The following is an 18585-nucleotide window of genomic DNA, read 5'->3' on the forward strand; positions in this document are numbered from 1 at the left end:
AGCTGAAGATGAACAGAGCTTTTCCAGAATCAAGACAGAGTACTCTCTGGTCAGTAAACCGAAGAGCAGGTACTTTCAGGTAAACTGCTTCCCTGGCACTTTACAAGGGAGCAATTTCAAGACCAAGAAGCAAGAGAACATTTTTAAATTAATAATAGTAATGACAATCCAATGACAGTAACAGTAGGGTTCCTTGAACACCCACTTTGTGCCAGCCGCTGTCCTAAGGGTGCATCTAGGGATGTTTAGGACACAGTGCACATATGTCATTTAATCTTCACAGTGGCCCAGAGGAAACTGAAGCACGGGTTAACTGACTCTCCCAAAGCAAGCTGGTAAAAGTCAAAGTCTGTACTCAAACCCCAGGAGTTTGGTGCCAGAGGCCAAACCTTCAGCTGCTGCTTTGTAGCCAGCTTTCCTTGACTTCAGCATTCTGTCCCCCCAGGAGGTGGGGTCAGCTCTCCTGCTGACAAAACCACAGCAAGAGTTGAATTGTGAATGAGTTCACATGGTGGCAAGACTCAGAAGTGCAGCACTCCCACTTGATGGCTCACACCTCGTGGTCGCTGTCCACCAGGCACTGGACACGTGTGTCGGATTTAATCCATAGAACCATCCCAGGAGGTTGCTACCATCATCATCCTCTTCATGGATTGGAAGTCAAGCACAGAGACTTGAGTCACTTGCCTGGGGATACACAGCTCACTAGAGTAGAGCCAGGCCCCAAGGGCAGGAGGGCCACGGGGTAGTGCTGTCTGAGGCCGCTGAGGAAAGATGCAGGGCAGCAATGCCTGCATGTGGGGTCAAGAGGTGGCCAGCTCTGGGGTTGGTTGCGGGGGAGAGCCCCGTGACATGCTTGCTCAACCCACTGTCAGTGCCGTGTGCTTTGCGTGTGTTTTGGCTGCTTTGTGGCTTGTTCTTCAGGCACATTCCCGGCACCTTGTCCCATTGCCCCCAGCTTGCTGGCCGTCCACTCCAGGACGCTCGTCACAGCCAGGAAGGAACCCTCGCAGGCTCCTTTCATCCCTGGGTCTCATTTGGCGAGACTTGCAAGAGCAGGCAGCATACCCCTGACCTAGACAGGTACAGGGTCATCTTGAGGTGGGCCTGGTGTCCACACTGCATTGTGACTGACCTGCGTTGAGTCCCATCCCTTCCTCCATAAAAGTACTAAAAATTATATTTTACATATACCCGCCTGGATGTAAAGAGGAATATAGTTCACGCTGGGTTTTTTATTATTATATCTTTTTCGTTTCTGATTTTAAAGGAAACTAAAATGAAAGCATTTGCATGGGTCCCTAGACGTACCGGCTGCGTGTTGCTGGGCCTAAGAGGGGAGTTGCCCTGCTGGGCTGGAGTTAGGGTACAGGACACCACGTGGCAAACAAGTGTGCATGGGTGTGAGTGAGCGCATGAAGGAGGAGGACACGTGCTTGGTCCCATCAGGAAGATGAACCTGTTTCTCAGGTCCGTTCGTAAGGTGAGGCTCAGATCACAACCTCACCCCGAACATAGAAAGGTCGTTTCTCGTTAGTGATGTCTGCTGCAGATCTGGGACATCCTCCGAGAATGCCCTCCAGGATGACATGGGATCCAGGCTCCCTGCGTCTGGTGACCGTGGTGTCTGGTGCACGGGGCTTCCCAGTGACTGCAGCAGGGGCAGCGCCATCCTGCTCTGCTGTGTCACCTGTGCCCTGGCCGGAGCTGAGCGCTTCACTGCAGGAAGAGCTGGAAAGTGTGGTCTCCCTGGGCCCAGGGGATGAAACCCAATGTGGTTGGCCCAAGGCATCATCCCCACCCATCTGAATTCTAGAATCCTTACAGGACAACATGATTTTGATACTGAAGTGTGGCTGAGTAGCAGCCAAGTTGAGAGCCTGAGAAGTAGACCCATAAAGATGTATAATTAATGTTTTACATCCCACGTGTCTTAAGAAGCCTCTTTAGACCCTTGGGGAATTGTGGGGGCCATGGGGGTCTCTGCCCCTCCTCCTTGGGAATAGCCGTAGCTTCCCCATCCCCCTGAGGCTTTGCTGGGAGATGAGGTGATTGGGGACAGGGAAGCCATGCATGCCTCCAAACATTAGGCTGCCCTAGGACTGACCCCCACTCCAGCTCTGTGTTCCAGAGGCTGTCTGCCCCCTGGCTGTTGGCGCTCCAAAGGCGATACAGGATTTCTGAGGTCCCACCCATGGCAGGTGCTTATCTGCACACGTCACACTGATGTGACAAGGGCACATCTGTCCAGAAGCAGGGAAACTCTGACGACCCAGACTCACAAGCTTAGAATTCATGGTTGTTTAAGTTGGGCAGTTGGATAAACATTAAATCATATGAACAAAGCAAACATTTAAAACACTCATGCTTTAATGGTGCTGGATCCATACATGTGATTGAATGAAAATGTCAACTACACTTTCCAGATTCTCCCCTTGGCTACAGTATTGTTCCATTTCATTCTCAAGGCCACATTGTCCTGGAAAGATTCTGGAGTTCACAGCAATTATGTATAAAGATCCTGGAGCTCAGCCTGTTGGTATGAATTTACATGGATTTTCTTGGGTGCTGTCTAGTTGCCGGTAGGATCCAGCACCGATAGGAGTATTAAGCTGGCAGTGGAGGGCATTCCTTAGCTGGGGGTCACCATGAAAAGGACACTGAGTGTCCCTGTTAATGACGAAATGTAGGGAGTCCTGATGCACTTGCATGAGCTCAAAGGTGCTCTCACAGTTTGTTGAAAACAGATGTCCGGTCATCGGAGGGGGGGCATGCAGGAACTTGGGTGTCTGAGTCACTAGGATGGCACCCCTCGCCCTCCCCAGCAGTGTCTGTGCTGCAGCTTTGCCCACAGAGAGTGGAAGACTGTCACTCCTGCTAGTGGAGCCCCTCGCATATGCTGTCCCCCACCTCACCCCAGGGTCTGACTTTGCAATTCCCCATTGGGTTCTAGAAGACATGTTTCACCTTGTGCTTTGGTGAAGACAGTGAGGCCCACTGAGGCAGCAGGACTTGCCTCCAGGTCCCCAGTTAGTGAGTAGGGGACCCGGGATCTAGAGCCAGCTCAGAGCCTGGAGTCAGAGAGGCCTGGGTTTGTCTGGCCCCTACCTGGGTATGTGCATCTTGGCTGCACTCTGTCATGAGTTCATCCCACCTTACCCTGTGGGCTCCCTGAGCATCAGTGATGGTGCATAGAGATCCCCCCTGCCCCAACAGTGCCCAGCACACAGCAGGTGGACAGCCCAGGGTACGCAGAATCCCAGTCCTTTCTTGTACATCAGGACGCAGCATGGAATGTTACTCCCAGGCGCTCCTACGTGGGTGGCCCAGCCTACCCGGGCCCTGGTTCTTCCTGCTGCACTCATTACTCACAGCGGCTCCACGGTCTCAGCCTGCTCTGCTGGACACCGATAACAGGGCATAGCACTCCATACCACGGCGGCTCTCCTTTACGAAGCCCGAAAGTCAGATGTGGAATACTGGGTGACGGAGCCTGAACTGCTGGCAGTCACTCCTAGGATGTGTTTTCCTTCGTCTCTATAAACACCCATGACCAAATTTGCAAGTGTCCGTGTTTCTTCCAGGGATGGTTTACTTGCCAGATGACTGTGCCATCTGTTCCTGCCACGGTCAGAGCACAGCTGCTCTGCACGCCCCCCACCACCGATGACTGCAGGTGGCTAGCTCCCTGGGGGGCCACCTAGCTGGGAGGTGACAGTGCTCCAGATCCTGAAATAAATGCTGATGTTCAAATAAGCCAGCCAGGAAGATCGGCGGGTCGCTGGACACCATTCCCCCTGCTGGTGACTTGGGGACCACCAGGGCCAGCACCCGGCTACCGGGCCCACATCAGCCACCCCGGCCTCAACCCCTGCAGCCAGACCAGGAGACCATACTGCTGGAGGAGAGCCTGCCTCTCTTTCACAAGGCCGAAAGCCTGTGAGGTTTCCTTTTGTCCCTAGCTCTCATCAACTTCTTGCTCCCCCACCGTTTGCTCCCCAGGCCACTGAGACCAGGCGCCTGAAGCCTGCAGACTCCAAGGCTGGGCCTCCTGCTGCCGCACAGCCAAGCAGTGGGGGAGGAGAGGTCAGTTAGGCGTAGCCTGCACGACCCCTCCTTCTCTCTGGTTAGCAGCTGGAGTGGGAGAGGCCTGGCCACCCCCCTCCAACTCAGCTCCAGGTTACGGTGAGAGCGAGGCTCAACCAAACCACCCCATGTGTATGGATGCGGAGTAAGCAAATGCTCTGACAGGTGAGCAGAAAACAGGCCATCTGTGTTTATTCTGTAGCTCGGCCACATCCTGTCACCAGCTCCCGTGGAAGGCGCACTGGAGGGAAGCACGTCAGCCCAACGGAGCCTGGCCCGGGCGGCCTCGGCCACCAGAAACCCTCTGTTCAGAAATCACCCAGATCGGTGTCTGGACACAGGAGCACTTGGGGCTTCTCTTCTAGTCCTGCACCTTGTCTACTCATGGGTGGGATGGCACTGCGATGTTTGAGCCAACTGACATCCTGAATACCTTTCATGTCACCAACAAATGCCCAGTTCTCCCACTCTTTGTGTTTAGGTAAAAGCTGATAATTTCATCAGAGTGGGGTTTTTCCTCCTGCTATTGGCCACACTAATGAGTGAGGTAAAGGCACCAAATAGACACAGGCGGCAGAGGTCTTGGGGGCACCTGTGTTCCTAACATCTGCATTGCCCACCCCTGGGATGGGATTCTTGGCGGTGCCAGCGATTGCCCTGGAGTGTAAGTCCAGCTCCAGGGATATGAGCTCTTCACCCAGAAAGACTAGAAATGATCCACCTGAGGTCCCTGAGCCCCAGACCCTGTGGGGGGATCATCCTATATGTCCAGGGCTCAATGGGCACAGCTGGAAGCCATCCAGACCAGCCCAACCCGGTGCCAGCTGGGCACAGAGCCACCAAGTGGTAGCACTGCCTCCAGACAGGCCTTGACAGCCCGGGCTGTTGTGTATGGGCCTCTGATACACTTCAGCATTTAAAGTTTGAGGGATTTTTACATTAAAATAAAGACTCAGCTCCTTTTGGAAGAGTAGAAGTCTTGTCCACAGTGGCTCTGGACAAATGCTGAGAAGATGCCCCCTGGACCAAGCATACATGTCCCATTCACTCTATTGCCCCTACATCCTCTGACTTGTCTGTGCTCCCTGTCTCCACCGGCCTCCATGGATGTCCAGAGACACTGATGGTCTGAAGCCTGCTCCACATCTACCTACTTCCTGGACTCCCTCACCAGCACATCACCAGCCACTCCTGAGAGGTCCACGTCCTATGCCAGGTGCAGGGGAAAGGCATGTCCCAGTCCCCGTTGGTGAAGGGGACCACTGAACAAAGAAACATGCCCTGGTTGGAGAGGCTCGCCGAGGACAGTTCTCAGGGAGCTCGGGCACCAGGCTGGCCAGCATGGGTGCCAAGGCCACTGCGTCTGTAGGCTCATATGATAGGTGCTGCAGGCAAGTGCCTGCATGTGATCGGGCCCCACCACCCCAGGCATGCCTGAGTACTGTGGGGCCTGGCCAGGAGCGCACGTCGTCCCCTCCACCTTCTCCCAGAGCACCACGACTGAGGCCCCAGTGGCTGGCCACCTGTGCCAGTTGTGCCTAGGATGCCAGCTTCCAGCGGAGGTCCGTGAGGCCCTGGCTGCATGACTTTCCCCACACAGGCAGGCCACCTATAGCATAAGCTCATATTTTTGTTAAATCTGTTCACTTTTTAAAACTTTTCATCTTAAAAAAAAAAACAACTTTTCATCTTGAAGTACTTTAAGACTCACAAGGAGTTCCATAAGGAGCTGCAGTTCTTCCCATGTTCTCTTCACTCGGCTGCTGGGACAGCATCTCCCTGGTGGGCGTCCTGATGCTGTCCCGCGTCCCTGCCCATGCCTAGAAGTGCAGACTTCACTCCTCCGCCTCGGTGGAGGCAGCTGTCACAGACAAGCTCATTCAGCTTTTTAAAAGAAGAATCCTGCTGATTTTTTTTTAATGAATTGAAGAAATTAACTATAGGCTTGGGATTTGTTAGGTTTATTTTTAGAAATCCCTGATCTCAGACATAAATAGCACTTCATTCTATACCAAGGAGCTGGAAAACTTAATGCTGGGGGGGAGGGGAAGGAAGAGAGGAAGCTGAAGAAAAGGAGGAAGTAGAGGAAGAGAGGGGGATGGGGAGGAAGAGTGGGGGGAGGAGGAAGAGGAGGATGAAGAAGGGGAGGAAGGAGGAGGGAGAGGAGGATGGAAAGAAAGGAGGATGAACAGGAGGAGGGAGAGAAAGAGGAGGAGGAGTATGGGGAGAAGGACAGGGAGATGGGGATGGGGAGGAGGGGGGAAGAGGGTGGGAAGAAGGAGGAGGAGGAAGGTGAGAGGGAGGAGGAGAGGAAGGAGGGGAGGAGGAGGAAGAGAAGGGGAGGAGGATAAGGAGAAGGAAAGGAGAAGCGTGTCTCCTGCTGGGGCTCCGCATGCAGGGTGAGGCTGGTCCCGGCCATCCCTGCATTCCTGCACGCAACCCAACATCTGTTGCACGCTGACCTGGTACCAAGCTCATTCCCAGTGCTGGGGATGTAGCAGGAAAGAAGCAGACAAAAATTCCTGCCCTTGTGGAGCTGACATTTTAGTGGGGGAACCAGGCAATTAATTCCACGTGGAATTAATAATATAGTAGATGGGATTTTCCGTTTATCACAGAATAAGGAATGGAAGTGAGACAGGACCCCACGCCGGCGGGATAAGCCAGTGCTCAGATCTGCAGTTCCCTCTTCTCACTGATTCAGCAAATGCTTACTGAGCACCTGCTCTGGGCCCGATTCTGTGAAAAACACGGAGGATGTATTGGGGAGAGAAGCAGAAAGAGCAAAGGCTCAGAGCTTCCCCTCCAGTCGTGGAGACAGAAGAGACGGGACCAGGGAGCTCATGTAACATGGGCAGCGGTAGCACCAGACAGTGCCCCCCACACATCCCTCGTTGGCCTGTGCACCCAGCTGCATACGGTGTAGGATACTCTGGTTGCTCGGACGCCAGGATAGGAAGTGTGGTCCACAGGCGTCCGGGGAGTGGGAGTGGGTGTCAAGCTGCCCAACCTGAGAGCCGGCAGGGCAGGGGCCAACAGAGGCAGGAAGGAGCTGCCCCGGGCTGCCCCTCCCCTGACATGTGTCCGAGGGAGAACCCCCCCCCCTCCCCAGGGCTCCCAGGGCATCTCTGGATGCCTGCAGATGGCAGCTATGTTGCTAACCACAACCAGCAGAAAGAAATTCCTTTGATAGTGAAAGCAGAGTTCCTTGGGGTTCTGCAGTCTAGGGACATGCACCCCCATGAGAAAAATGCATCAGCAGATTGGCAACCAAGCTGCCCCCAAGTCTGGGCTGTGTCACTGCCTCACGCTCCACATTTCCAATGGCTATGGTGAGGTGAGCCAAGCACAAGTGCCCAGGCTGCACACACAGCCCGGGATGATCCATGGTTGGCTGGGATTCGAGTGTTTGTAGGGTTTCTCGGCACGTGTGGTTTCCCATGTCTGTCCTGTGCAGGTAGCAGGCCGCTCCCCACCATGCATGCATGTGCACGTGCAGCACATAGCCATGTGCACACACATGCAGGCACATCCCCTCACCGCACACCCCTGACCACGTGTCCGTGCCTCTGCCATGCAGAGCAAGGTACGGGAGCTGGAAGAGAAATGCCGGACGCAGAGTGAGCAGTTCAGCTTGCTGTCCCAGGACCTGGAGAAGCTCCGGCAGCACGCCGGCAAGATCGATCTGTTGGGTGGCAGCGCAGGGGCCTCCTTGGACGTGCTGGCGTCCGGCAAGCCTTTCTCCCAGTTCATGAATGGACTTGCCCCCTCCATTGGCAAAGGTGAGTGCCTGCTCCTGCCCTGTGTCTCGTGGTGGAGAAGTGGTGGCCGGAGACCCCGCACATGAGCACACACAGTGCGTCTACCTGACCCGCCCGTGTGGGACACCCAGCATCGTGGGGCTCCAGGTGACGGCAGGCCAGCAGCAGCCTCTGAGCACACATGGGGTGCCAGCCCCTGTTCTAAGCCCTCGATGGGTATCAATACATGCTGTTGGCACGGCCGCGTGTGGCAGGTGCTGCCCTGGTCCCGCTCTACAGAGGGGAAGACCGAGGCCCTCGTGTGGGTCACACAGCCACTGGCAGCGAGCTGGGGCGCTCCGGCACCAGGTCCAACAGGTGCACGGCGAGGCTGTGGCTGCCTCCCGGCCTTCATGCCTCCGCGGTGGGGGGTGTGTGTGAATTCCTGATCCCACAAAGGCCGCGATGGTCACAGTAGTGATGTCACACTTGTACTCAGGACACAGGGTGGGGAGCCATTTAAACTTGTGTGTCTTTATTTTGGCAGAAAGACTGTAGAGGTCTGTAGGAGAGCCTCATGCAGGGCTCCACCGAGGCGCACAGGGCTGCCATGGTGCATCAGGGAGCATTCCCCGCTGGAGGGCAGCCCACAGGGGCACCCCGGTTATGAGAATGCCCACTTGTTTAAAAGGTGTTTTTAATTTAGGGAGATGAATGTCAGAATCCCCTTTTGGAATTCCATAAAAGAGAGAATTTCCAGATTTCTCCCAGTTGTCAAAATATATGATGAGGGTTTTTCTGATGCTTTATAATACTACAACAAAGTGAAGCTGCTCGTATCTCGATAAAGAACGCCTCCTTGTGTGTCTACTGTCCTGCTAGCTGTTAGCTGGCATGCCACAGCAGGGCGGAGGGGAGGCGGGTCGCATGTCCCCCCATGGCGTCCCGGGGGCATGGTGCACCCAGGCCCCATATGGAGCATCCTCTCGGTGGCTGGACACACACAGGAAGCAAGGGAGTCAGGCAGATGTGCGAGGACATGGGGACAAGGTAGGGAGTGACCCTAGGTTAGATCAGGCAGCCGAAGGAGCCCGCCTCCAGGACGTGCGGTTTGGGCTGTGTTGTCCACTGGATAAGAAGGGCAGGGCAGCTTCAGGTCTTACCAAACATTCTTGGGTTGGCTGGCCATATAAGGCTGGCTGGTGCATGCTCTGCAAGACCCCAGCATATTTGGTGACTCCCAGGACTTAGAGTCATTCTTGCTTAGAGCTGCTGTGGTGACCTGTGGTGGGGACACAACAGAGGCTATGGGCAGAGCAGGGTGCCTGCATGCAGTGAAAAGTGCAGCCCCAGGTGTACAGAGTTTCTGTCCAGGGAAGCCATGAGAGATGTGGTGCCCAGGGTGTAAGGGGGCTGGTCATGTGGCATCCCTGTCTGGCACACATCAGAGCCACAGACTGCCGGGGAAGGCAGGTGCTGGGCACAGACCTCATGGACCTGTGGTCCGGTCACGGTGAAGCACCCTACCCGTGCCGCCGCCTGCCTGCCCTCGGCCAAACCACACGTGGCAAGCACGCCCTTCTCACCGTGGCATCTTGCTGCTGCTGTGTGAGCTCCTCTGTGCATCGTGTGAATGTGAGTCCAGGGGGAGTGGCTCGGCATGGAGACCGCTCCGGAAAACGGGATCTGGTTCGTGATGGTGGGCGCCAGCGCTCAGTGGAAGCAAAGCTAACAGGTGCACGGCAGTATCAAGCTGATAGCTGGGCCCCTGGTGGATGAGTTACCATCTGAAGAGCCACCGTCCTGATAAATACAGCCCATGCCACGATCGGTGACCTGGCCCCACGAGGGGCCCCCGTTGGAGGGCCCACACAATTGGCGTCACCCTCGTCTTGTGGGCATCGCTCATCCAGCCGTGGGAGGAAAGCTGAAGCCCCGCGACCCCCCGAGGGTCCATCCTCACAAGGACATTCTCTGACTGCAGAGGGCAGAGGCCCTCGCTGGGGGATACGGGGGTGCCCAGGGGGACTCAGCTGCTGGGCCCTGATCTCTTCTCCGGGTCTGACAGGAGCTGGGAGCGCTGAAACGAGGCAGAGAGGGGCCGTGGGCAGATGTGTGCCCATCGTCTTCTGCATCCTCCTGCCTGAGGCTGGCCTGGCCCCGGAGGTGGGGGAGACATAACAGGTTGACTGGGAGCCACTGAGGGACCTGCGGTCTGCACAGTGGGTCACATCTGACAGGAGGGCAGCCTTCCAGTCAGTTCCAGGGAGAAATGGCACGTGGACAAAGGTCTCCAGATGTGCAGGGAGGTCCCCACGCCGCCAGCCTCCGTCCGGCTGTGAGCCGCTGTCGGGGGAGTGGCCATCCTTCCCAGAAAACACATATCTTGAGGCATTGGAATTTCGCAAGACTGTAGCACCCGCACAGCGCGAGGGACGCGTGGGAGCCAGCGCGGTGGAGCACGGGGGTGCCGCCTCGCTCAGAGTCCGACGGCAGGTGATACCCGCCTCTCCAGGACCGGGTGGTGGAGGCCAAATGTGAGCACCAGGAGACTCCACGAGTTCATTTTGCGCATGCTGGCAGGGTGCCATGCTGCTGACCGCAGCGGTGCATGGGTGAGGACAGGCAGGGTGCCTGGGTGCTATGACCCCAGCGTAGGGGACTGGCTGTGCTATCCTCACTCAGGAATGCTGGAAGGCACAGCCTCTCTCTCTGGAATGTTCCATCAAACGGAACAGAAACAGTGAATCACACACCTGCTCAAGAAGCTCCTGCCTGAAAGGGGGACTGGTCACCTCCATCCACAGGGCACTGTCCAGGCCAGCATGCCTCGGGGATCACACCCCCTCACTCCCCAGGGTGAGGAGGGGCATTGAGTGCCAGTGCCAGCCCTTCACAGCTGGTGCGCTGAGGCCTCGGGGCTCCCACACACGCAGCATCGCTTTGTGCCTGCTGCATGCCTAGCATGGCCCTGTGCTGTGGGGACAGATGGGAACAGCCCAGCAATGCCCTGCTCTCTGGGATCTGACGCCCCAGCTGGCCCGTATCTGTTCTGGCACTGGGTCTGTTTTGGGGCGCTCTTGCGCCATTCCTGTGATCAGGCCAAACCCCGGGGCCCCTGGTGAGGAGAGTGGCGGCAGCCTCTGTTGGGACTCTTCCCACCTTACGCTGAGTCACATGGGATTTTCCGGCGGGGACTCAGTAGTCACATCTTCAGGGAGGTGATGCCGTGGAGTGACCACTACAGAGGCTGGATGGAGAGGTTGGGGGGGGATCGCCACTCCTGTGTTTCCTGCAGAAACCCTAAAACTGCCTGGCCCTTGGGCCACTTTGTGTGTTTGATATGACCCTTTCAGTCACAAGTGGCAGCAAAGTCAACCTAGACTGGGGAGCAGATGACAAGCCAGTAGGTCCCACTCTAGGTGCAGCTGGGCTTGGGCGCTCCAACCGCATATCCCAGAGGTGGTTCCTTCCCACCTGGAGGTTCCTTTTCTGTGAGCGCCACACTGGGAGCAACTTTCCTCCTCCCGGTGGCCATGCGGCTGCAGCGTCACCAAGCCTCACAGCCTCCCTCCCCCGTGGTAGCCAGGGAAAGGGAGAGGTTCTTTCTCCATGACCTCCTTCAATTCCCTGTGATGGGACCTTCCCCCTGCATTTGACACCATCCTTACAGCCAGGAGTAGACTCCACTGAGGATGTCCAGCGGGGGTCAGGTCAGGCTGGCTGGTGGGGATTGAGGGCAGACCCCAAAATGAGAGCCTGAGGCTGATGGCAATGAGGGGGACAGGAAGGCTGGAGGGTCAAAGGAATCCAAGCTTGCTAGTTCATTCGTGCCCTTGTTCAAACCATCTCCTTGTCGTTGCCAGGTCAGGAGAGCACCTTGGGCAGCCACACCGTGATCGGGGACTACCTCCGTCCCCTTCCACTCCCCAGTGACAAGCCCGAGCCTCTGTCCAACAAGCCTGCATTTCTGTTGAGACCCGCCAGCCCAAGATGCAGATTTGAATCAGACGTGAGTGCTGGCCCACGTGCATGCGTGCCTGCGGTTGGTGGGAACACGAAGGTCCTCCCTGCCTTTCTTCCTCACCCCTCCTCCTCCTCCTCCCTACTGGCTTCTTCCCTCCTTCCCACAAATTCCCAATTCCCATATCCAGTCTTCACTGACCCCCATGTCACTGTCTCCATGCAGTCTTCCCGGAATGTCTCAGGTGAGAGCCCCAGCCACCGTCTGATATGCAAGGGCAGGGGGCCATGTCTGTCTCCTTCCTGGAGCTGAGCCCCTGTGAACAGAGGACACGGGTCACTGTCCATCTTTGTGCCTTCACCGATGCACGGCAGGGCCTGGCACACTCATGGGTTCTCCCAGCAAGTCCCGCCCTATGTCCATCAACTCCTGGTGTGGGGAGTGGTTCTTTATGAATGTGCTTCTGTGTGACCAGGGGACCCACACCCAGGGAGCCGCTTGGTCTCTGGGCTGGTGCCCCAGGTAGAGGTTTTCATCTAGCAGTGTCTCACGGGAGCTCCACCATCTGGGACAGAAAGGAGGGACTGAAGGGGTTTCCCATGTGCTCCCAGCAGGAAGTGTAACCTAAACATCGTCTGTGTCTTTAATAGATGGATAATGAACGGAATTCCAGTACCTCCAAGCAGAGATACTCGGGGAAGGTCCACTTGTGCGTCGCCCGCTACAGGTAAGCGTGAAGCTCCTCTCTGCACCCCTGAGCGTCCGCGGGCGCGGGTGCCTGGGGGCCGATGAGGTCATGGGTCTGGGAGTGCTTCCTCACGGGCTGTCCCCAGAGGGAATCAGCTCAGCCAGAGTTGGGAGGATGAGGAGGGTCTATTGTCCATTCTGATGGAGAGAGTGTGGATAGTGGATGTTTCCCAGGACGGCCACAATGGATTATCACAAAGTGGGTGGCTTCAAACAGCACACGCATGTCCTCTTCCGGCTCTGGAGGCAGAAAGTGCGAAATCAGGGCATAAGTGAGGCCATGCTTGCTGGTGGCTCCCTGCGGTCTCTACCTGTCTTCACGTGGCCTGCTGACTCCATCTCCACAAGGACGCCAGTCACTGGAGTGCGCCCACCTGGCCCCAGTGCAATCCCATCTTAACATGATCACATCTGTACAGATGTTGTTTCCAGATAAGGTCATGTTCCCGGTACTGGGGGCTGGGACTTGAACATAGCTTTTGGGATGACAGTTTAGCCCAGAGTAGGTGGCAAGCTGAAACTGAGAGGGGACGCTGTTGTGCAGAGCTCCTGGTTACTGGCTCCCTGAGGTGCTCACGTCTGCGTGGTGCCTGGGCTCCAGGGTGCCCTGGTTCCGGATCTTTGCTCATCTCCACTGGGGCCTACAGTGTCCACGCTTGGTGACGACGAACAAGCCATTGGGTCCGCATGGCTCACGGATGGGTGCACAGTAGCTGCCTCCCTGCCACATTGCTACTTGCCTCAAACGAACGCACGCCTGACACCAGCCTCTGATGTAGGAGCAGATATAAATTAAGAGTGTTCCAAACCAGCAGCCATGAAACAGTTCATCACCTGTTGTTCATACTCAGCAAGGACCCAGCCTCTCGTCCTGGATACTCCGAGTCTGCGTGTGGTGGACCCTCAAACTTCCTGCAGGAGGGAGCAGCCTGAGTCTTAGCCAAGCTGCATACCCTCCACACCTGTGTTCCCGCCAATGAGAGGCATTTGTAATAGCTGTTATACCGATTAGCAGATTATTTTCTGGTTAGCAATCCATTCATTTTGCCAATGAAAACCTACTTCCACTGCTCAGCTCAGATAACAGAAGCGTTTGGAGTAGCTGCCCCCCAGCCTCAGGCTTCTCAATTAGGAGGCTAGCCGAGTCCGGGGGTGGGTGCCCCTGCTCTGACCATCCAGCACACTGTCCGTGAGGGATGCTGCCCCAGTGCTGGGAGGAGCCACGGGGCCGCAGGTCAGGTCAGGGGACCTAGGGGGTGGTGCCCAGCCTGATCCACGTCAGGAGAAGTTCCTTCTGAGTGCAGAGCGAGGCTAGGCCCCAACAATAGCCAAAGCACAGGACACCCCCCTTGTTCCATTCATGCTGATGCTATTGACGTTGCCCTGGTGATGCTTCTATGTCTGTTTTATTAACCATCCTTCCCAGAAAGCCCAAACCACATCAATTATGGAATAGCACAGAATACCAGACCCTGAGAGGATGTTGCAGATCTGAGTCCTCTAGAGGTCCTCAGGATCCCCGGATGGTATGGTTCTGAGGGTAAAGCCAGGAGACTGGGGGTTTCCCTGGGGGCCAAACATGGATTATTCAACCTGCTGCTGGGACGTTTCCCCAGACATAAAACAGGAACAGCCCTGCTCTTCCCTTGGTGGTTGCATTGCTCCCCTCCCGTGGTTGGCCGCCCACTACTCAGCCTTCCCCCAGGACCCCCATCCCTCTGTGCAGATAGCTTTGTGGAGATGTAACTTGCTCATGTGGGACACAAGTCACTGTTTAAAGTGTGCCGTGTTCCAGATACTTGCCACCATCACAGGCGCCTCACACTGACCCCATGCCCCCCGTGCCCTGAAGGCTGCTATGCTCCAGCAGGTTTCCTGTTGCGGATGGGCATCCCTGGGGGTCCCTGCCCTCAACACAATGCCACCTGCACGTGCACACTGTGGCAGCCCTGGGCCTTCCCTCCTGTCTGCAAACCAGGGTGCATGGTGTGGTTTATCTGTGTGGCCTCTGCACCCCCTTCCCCTTCATACCGCTGAGGCTCCTCTTCCTGAGCCCCTAACCTGGGGCCCTTCTTCTACTGGGGTGGGCCCTCCATCTGCACATGACTGCCACCACCCCAACTAACCACCCCCCAGGCCCGTGAATTCAATGTGTGACAACATAAGACACCTCAAACTAACTCTTACCCCCCACCCCATGCCAGCCCATGGACCCAATTCAATACACGTGTCCAACTCCACTCCTCTTGCCCAGGCAGAGCCCAGTTTCTTCACTGCCTCTGCCAGCCTCCATCCACAGGGTGCCCCACGGGTCTCTACAAAATGCAGGTGTGATTAAGTCACTCCCTACCTTAAAACTCCTGATAACCTCTCAGCTCTGGAGAGCAAATCCAGAGGGTCAGGGACCCTGGCAATTCTCATCCCTCATCCTGCATTCACCTCCAGCTAGGCTGGATCTCAGCTCCCCAGAGGGATCCCGCCCCCTGCCCCTGGGCCTTTACACACACCATCCCTTCTGCCAGAACTGTTCCCCCACTTCCTCCACTCACTGGGCTTTCTCAGTAAACATGCGTCTGTGTCTGCTCCTGGTGCAGATGGTCGCTGACCATTACTGACTTCAGAAAACCATCAGACTGTTGGATAACATTCCTAGGCCCTGGGATTTGGAGAGTGAGCAGCAGAGCAACATGGTGCTATGAAATCTGCATTGGATGGGGATCAGGAGGCCCTGATTCTGGCTCCATCCCCATTACTTAGTGAGCTTATGACTTTGGGTGGGCGCCTCTTACCTCATCTTGTGATTAAAATTGGGACAAGTGATACATTCTCTGCTCTCCTCACTGATGTGGGATGGAGAGCACATAAAACACATCCCTGAATGTGTTCCTGAGCTTCCCAGTCCTGTTGGCCTGTGAACCATCACGGCGTCATTATTGTATGTTTACAGCGTGTGGCTGTCATCTTTGACCACCAGGAATGCTGTTTTAATTTTCTCAGTGGGGCCTTTTCTATTATTTTAAATTAATTACAAAATCCAAATTAGAAAATTGGATTTAATTGAAAATTGATGAATTCATCCATATATTTTATTTGAAAATTGAGCATGACTGTAAAAAATATTAATCCTGATATTTTGAGGTCTTGTTGGTGTGGGCACTTTTCATACCTTGAGGGGCAGGGGGAGACAAAATTTATAGGACATTTTAGCAGTACAGACCCCGGATGTTAAAAATATCCATGCCTTTGAGCAAACAAATACACTTCCTAGGGATTTATCTTTAGGAAGAAAGTGTGGAAGTGTGCAAAGTTATGTTTATAGGGATATTTGATGCAACGCTCATCATATTAACCAAAGATTAGAAGCAACATCAATGTTCAACATTAGGACATTGGTTATGTGGAGTGTGTCAATCTATTCAGTGATTTATTCCACATCCATTAATGAGGACGCGATAGAATATTTCATGAGATGGAGGGAGGATCATACTCTATTGGAAATTGTAAAAAAAAGAAGCAGATTACTAAAAGGTATATGTAATAGGATTCTACCTCTGCTAAATAATATATATACGGAAAGATTACAGGGTGAATTATCTTCTTCATTGCTTACTAACTTGAAAACCTATAGTTATGGGAGAAGTGACAGGTGGGACAGAAATACCAGAAGCTTCCACATGTCATCCCACACAGAGACCCCAAACACGTTCCATATCTTCTTGTTTCACATCCCTATGAGCGAGCGAGTGAGGTGGGCATGCACACAGCTCACCGGCACTGAAGCGGGTGTGCAGGTGCCCGGCTGCAGGAGAGGGCACCGTGTCTGCCTCCATGTAGAGCATCTACTCAGGAATGTCCTTCCTTCTTCCAGTTACAACCCGTTTGATGGGCCAAATGAGAATCCCGAAGCCGAGCTGCCCCTCACGGCGGGGAAGTACCTCTACGTCTACGGGGACATGGATGAGGATGGCTTCTATGAAGGTCTGTCTGGGTGTGTGCGGACAGGGCCCGTCTGCCTGCCTGACTAGCTTTCCCAGGACCCTGACGGTTGGGCAGACTCCCAGATACTCCTGACCACCCAGGCCTCTACCCTGACCCCAAGTTCTCCAGTTGTCAGGCCCTCCCCTCGGGGGACCGAGGGATTTCCTGTCCCCAGCAGACCTCGGACACTCATGGAGGGTCTGCAGGGTCTACAGGGCAGCTCTTGCACACACATCGGGCTGAGGACCTTCCTGCTCCCTGAGCACATCTCCTGCCTCTTCCATCTCACTGCCCCAGCGCCCCCGGGTTCTCCCAGTTGACTTCCTCTCCTGCAGAACAGGCAGCCTTGCCTGGCTCAGGGAGATCCCACTGACCTCTGGGCTCTGTTGTTGTCTGGTCCACATCCCACTGGGTCCCTCCATGGTCACCTTCCCCAGTTTGAAGTCTGAAAATGTGAGCTCCTCCCTCCAGGATGCCTCACCTCTGTCCTCTTGTTAGCCTGAGGACAAGCGAGGGGGCAGCACTAGCAGCCTCACAAGCTTAGTCCCCATCTTGTCAGGTGCCCCATATGAATGGAACGGTCTTGGCCTCTTCCTGTGTTGTCACCCTTGAGCAGAAGGATGAGTTCTTGTGAAATCAACAGGCTTCTCTTTCTTGGATCATGGAGCTTTCCCAGGGCTGACAGGAGCTGTCGGCTTTCATGCTGGTGTTTGCTGGACATGAGGTCAGGTTGCTTCTGCTGACCTTGATGAACGGCAGCCCCGCCCATGGGCTGGGTCACTCACCAGTAGTTGCCAGTTGGTAGTGAAACCGTGGGCAGCCCACTCAAGAAATCCTCCATGACTGGTGATGACATGGCTTGAACTTAATTAACATAGATTCACACCACAGTCACTGGTTTTCACACCAGTGTAAGAACATGTGCCGAAGGCAGGCACCAGAAGGCCCTTGTTGGAAAGCTCCAGGATATTTACACCAGGCATCATGCCCATATAAGCTTTCCAGAGGCCTGACTCAGACTGGCTGCAGAGTTCAGGGTCCACTGTCCATGTGGCAGTGGGAACCTTCCCTTTGAGTAGAATGGAGAGAGCAAGTCCCCAGCTCCGGGCCACCTAGGATACACGAGGCATGGGGTTGTTGGTTGGAATGAGGCCCAGTGCATGGTAAGCCTTGGTCATCACCATCAGCATCATCCCCACCCCTCCTCATGTGAGAGTGCCCTGGAGGCAAGGGTGGTCTATCTCAAGACCCACACCCTACATAGGACCAGGAACAGAGGCAGATCGCCATTTGTCCTGGGAGAATCCAGGGCTCATTAAATGTCACATGCCCTTCTCAGGGTCCATTACATGTCCCCTGAGGTGGGGGTCCCCAGCATCAGCACCCCAGCCTCCCGGGTGCAGGACCCCCAACAACACCTGCCAGGTGCTGGGGGTGGGAATGGCCCCGTCCCCCTGGTGCTGGAAGATTGTCCTGACTCTGGCATCCTTGAGGCTCCTCAAAACACTCCTCAGCTTTTCAGACCTCTGCTGCTCGCAGGCTTTGAGCCCAACTGAGAAACATTTCGCAATCTGAGAAGGGGTTCCCTCTGTGGCCGTCCGGAGCCATGAGAGCTAGTTTGATGACATATTTTGCCACTCAGCCTGCAGGTGGGCTGGCACCACATGGATAGTTTCTGTGGCACAGCACATGGTACATGGGGACTTATTATGACACACGTAGTGCTTTTTGTAAGGGGGGAAAGGTCACCTTTTAATTCCTATTCATATGACCACTCCAGCAAAGGTAATAGTAAGATGGTTCTTTCTTTCTCTTTCTTTCTTTCTTTCTTTCTTTCTTTCTTTCTTTCTTTCTTTCTTTCTTTCTTTCTTTCTTTCTTCTTTCTTTTTCTTTCTTTCCTCTTTCCTTTTCTTTTACCTCCGACCCCCTCACATCATGCAGATTTGTGGGCCTAACAGACACTTACTGGGCACCTACTGTGTGCCAGGTATCCGAGGACAGCTCAGTGTGATGAACAGAGAGAGGTTCCTGCTCTCTGGGGTGTTAACCCAGTTGGGAGGCTTGATTATG

General features: G+C 55.0%; 1 protein-coding gene across 21 annotated transcripts in view; it reads left to right on the forward strand.

The window, feature by feature from the left end:
• The window catches only part of RIMBP2 (RIMS binding protein 2), a 224486-nt gene that overhangs the window by 162988 nt on the left and 42913 nt on the right, over positions 1–18585 (forward strand). For all 21 annotated transcript variants that reach the window (XM_072802123.1, XM_072802119.1, XM_072802121.1 and 18 more), the window contains 4 exons: positions 7667–7868; positions 11693–11838; positions 12441–12517; positions 16406–16515. In XM_072802123.1, the coding sequence (XP_072658224.1) occupies positions 7667–7868; positions 11693–11838; positions 12441–12517; positions 16406–16515 (535 nt within the window). The remainder of the gene's footprint in view (positions 1–7666; positions 7869–11692; positions 11839–12440; positions 12518–16405; positions 16516–18585) is intronic.

This window comes from Canis lupus, chromosome 27 (assembly GCF_048164855.1).
Source record: "Canis lupus baileyi chromosome 27, mCanLup2.hap1, whole genome shotgun sequence".
NCBI lineage: Eukaryota > Metazoa > Chordata > Mammalia > Carnivora > Canidae > Canis > Canis lupus.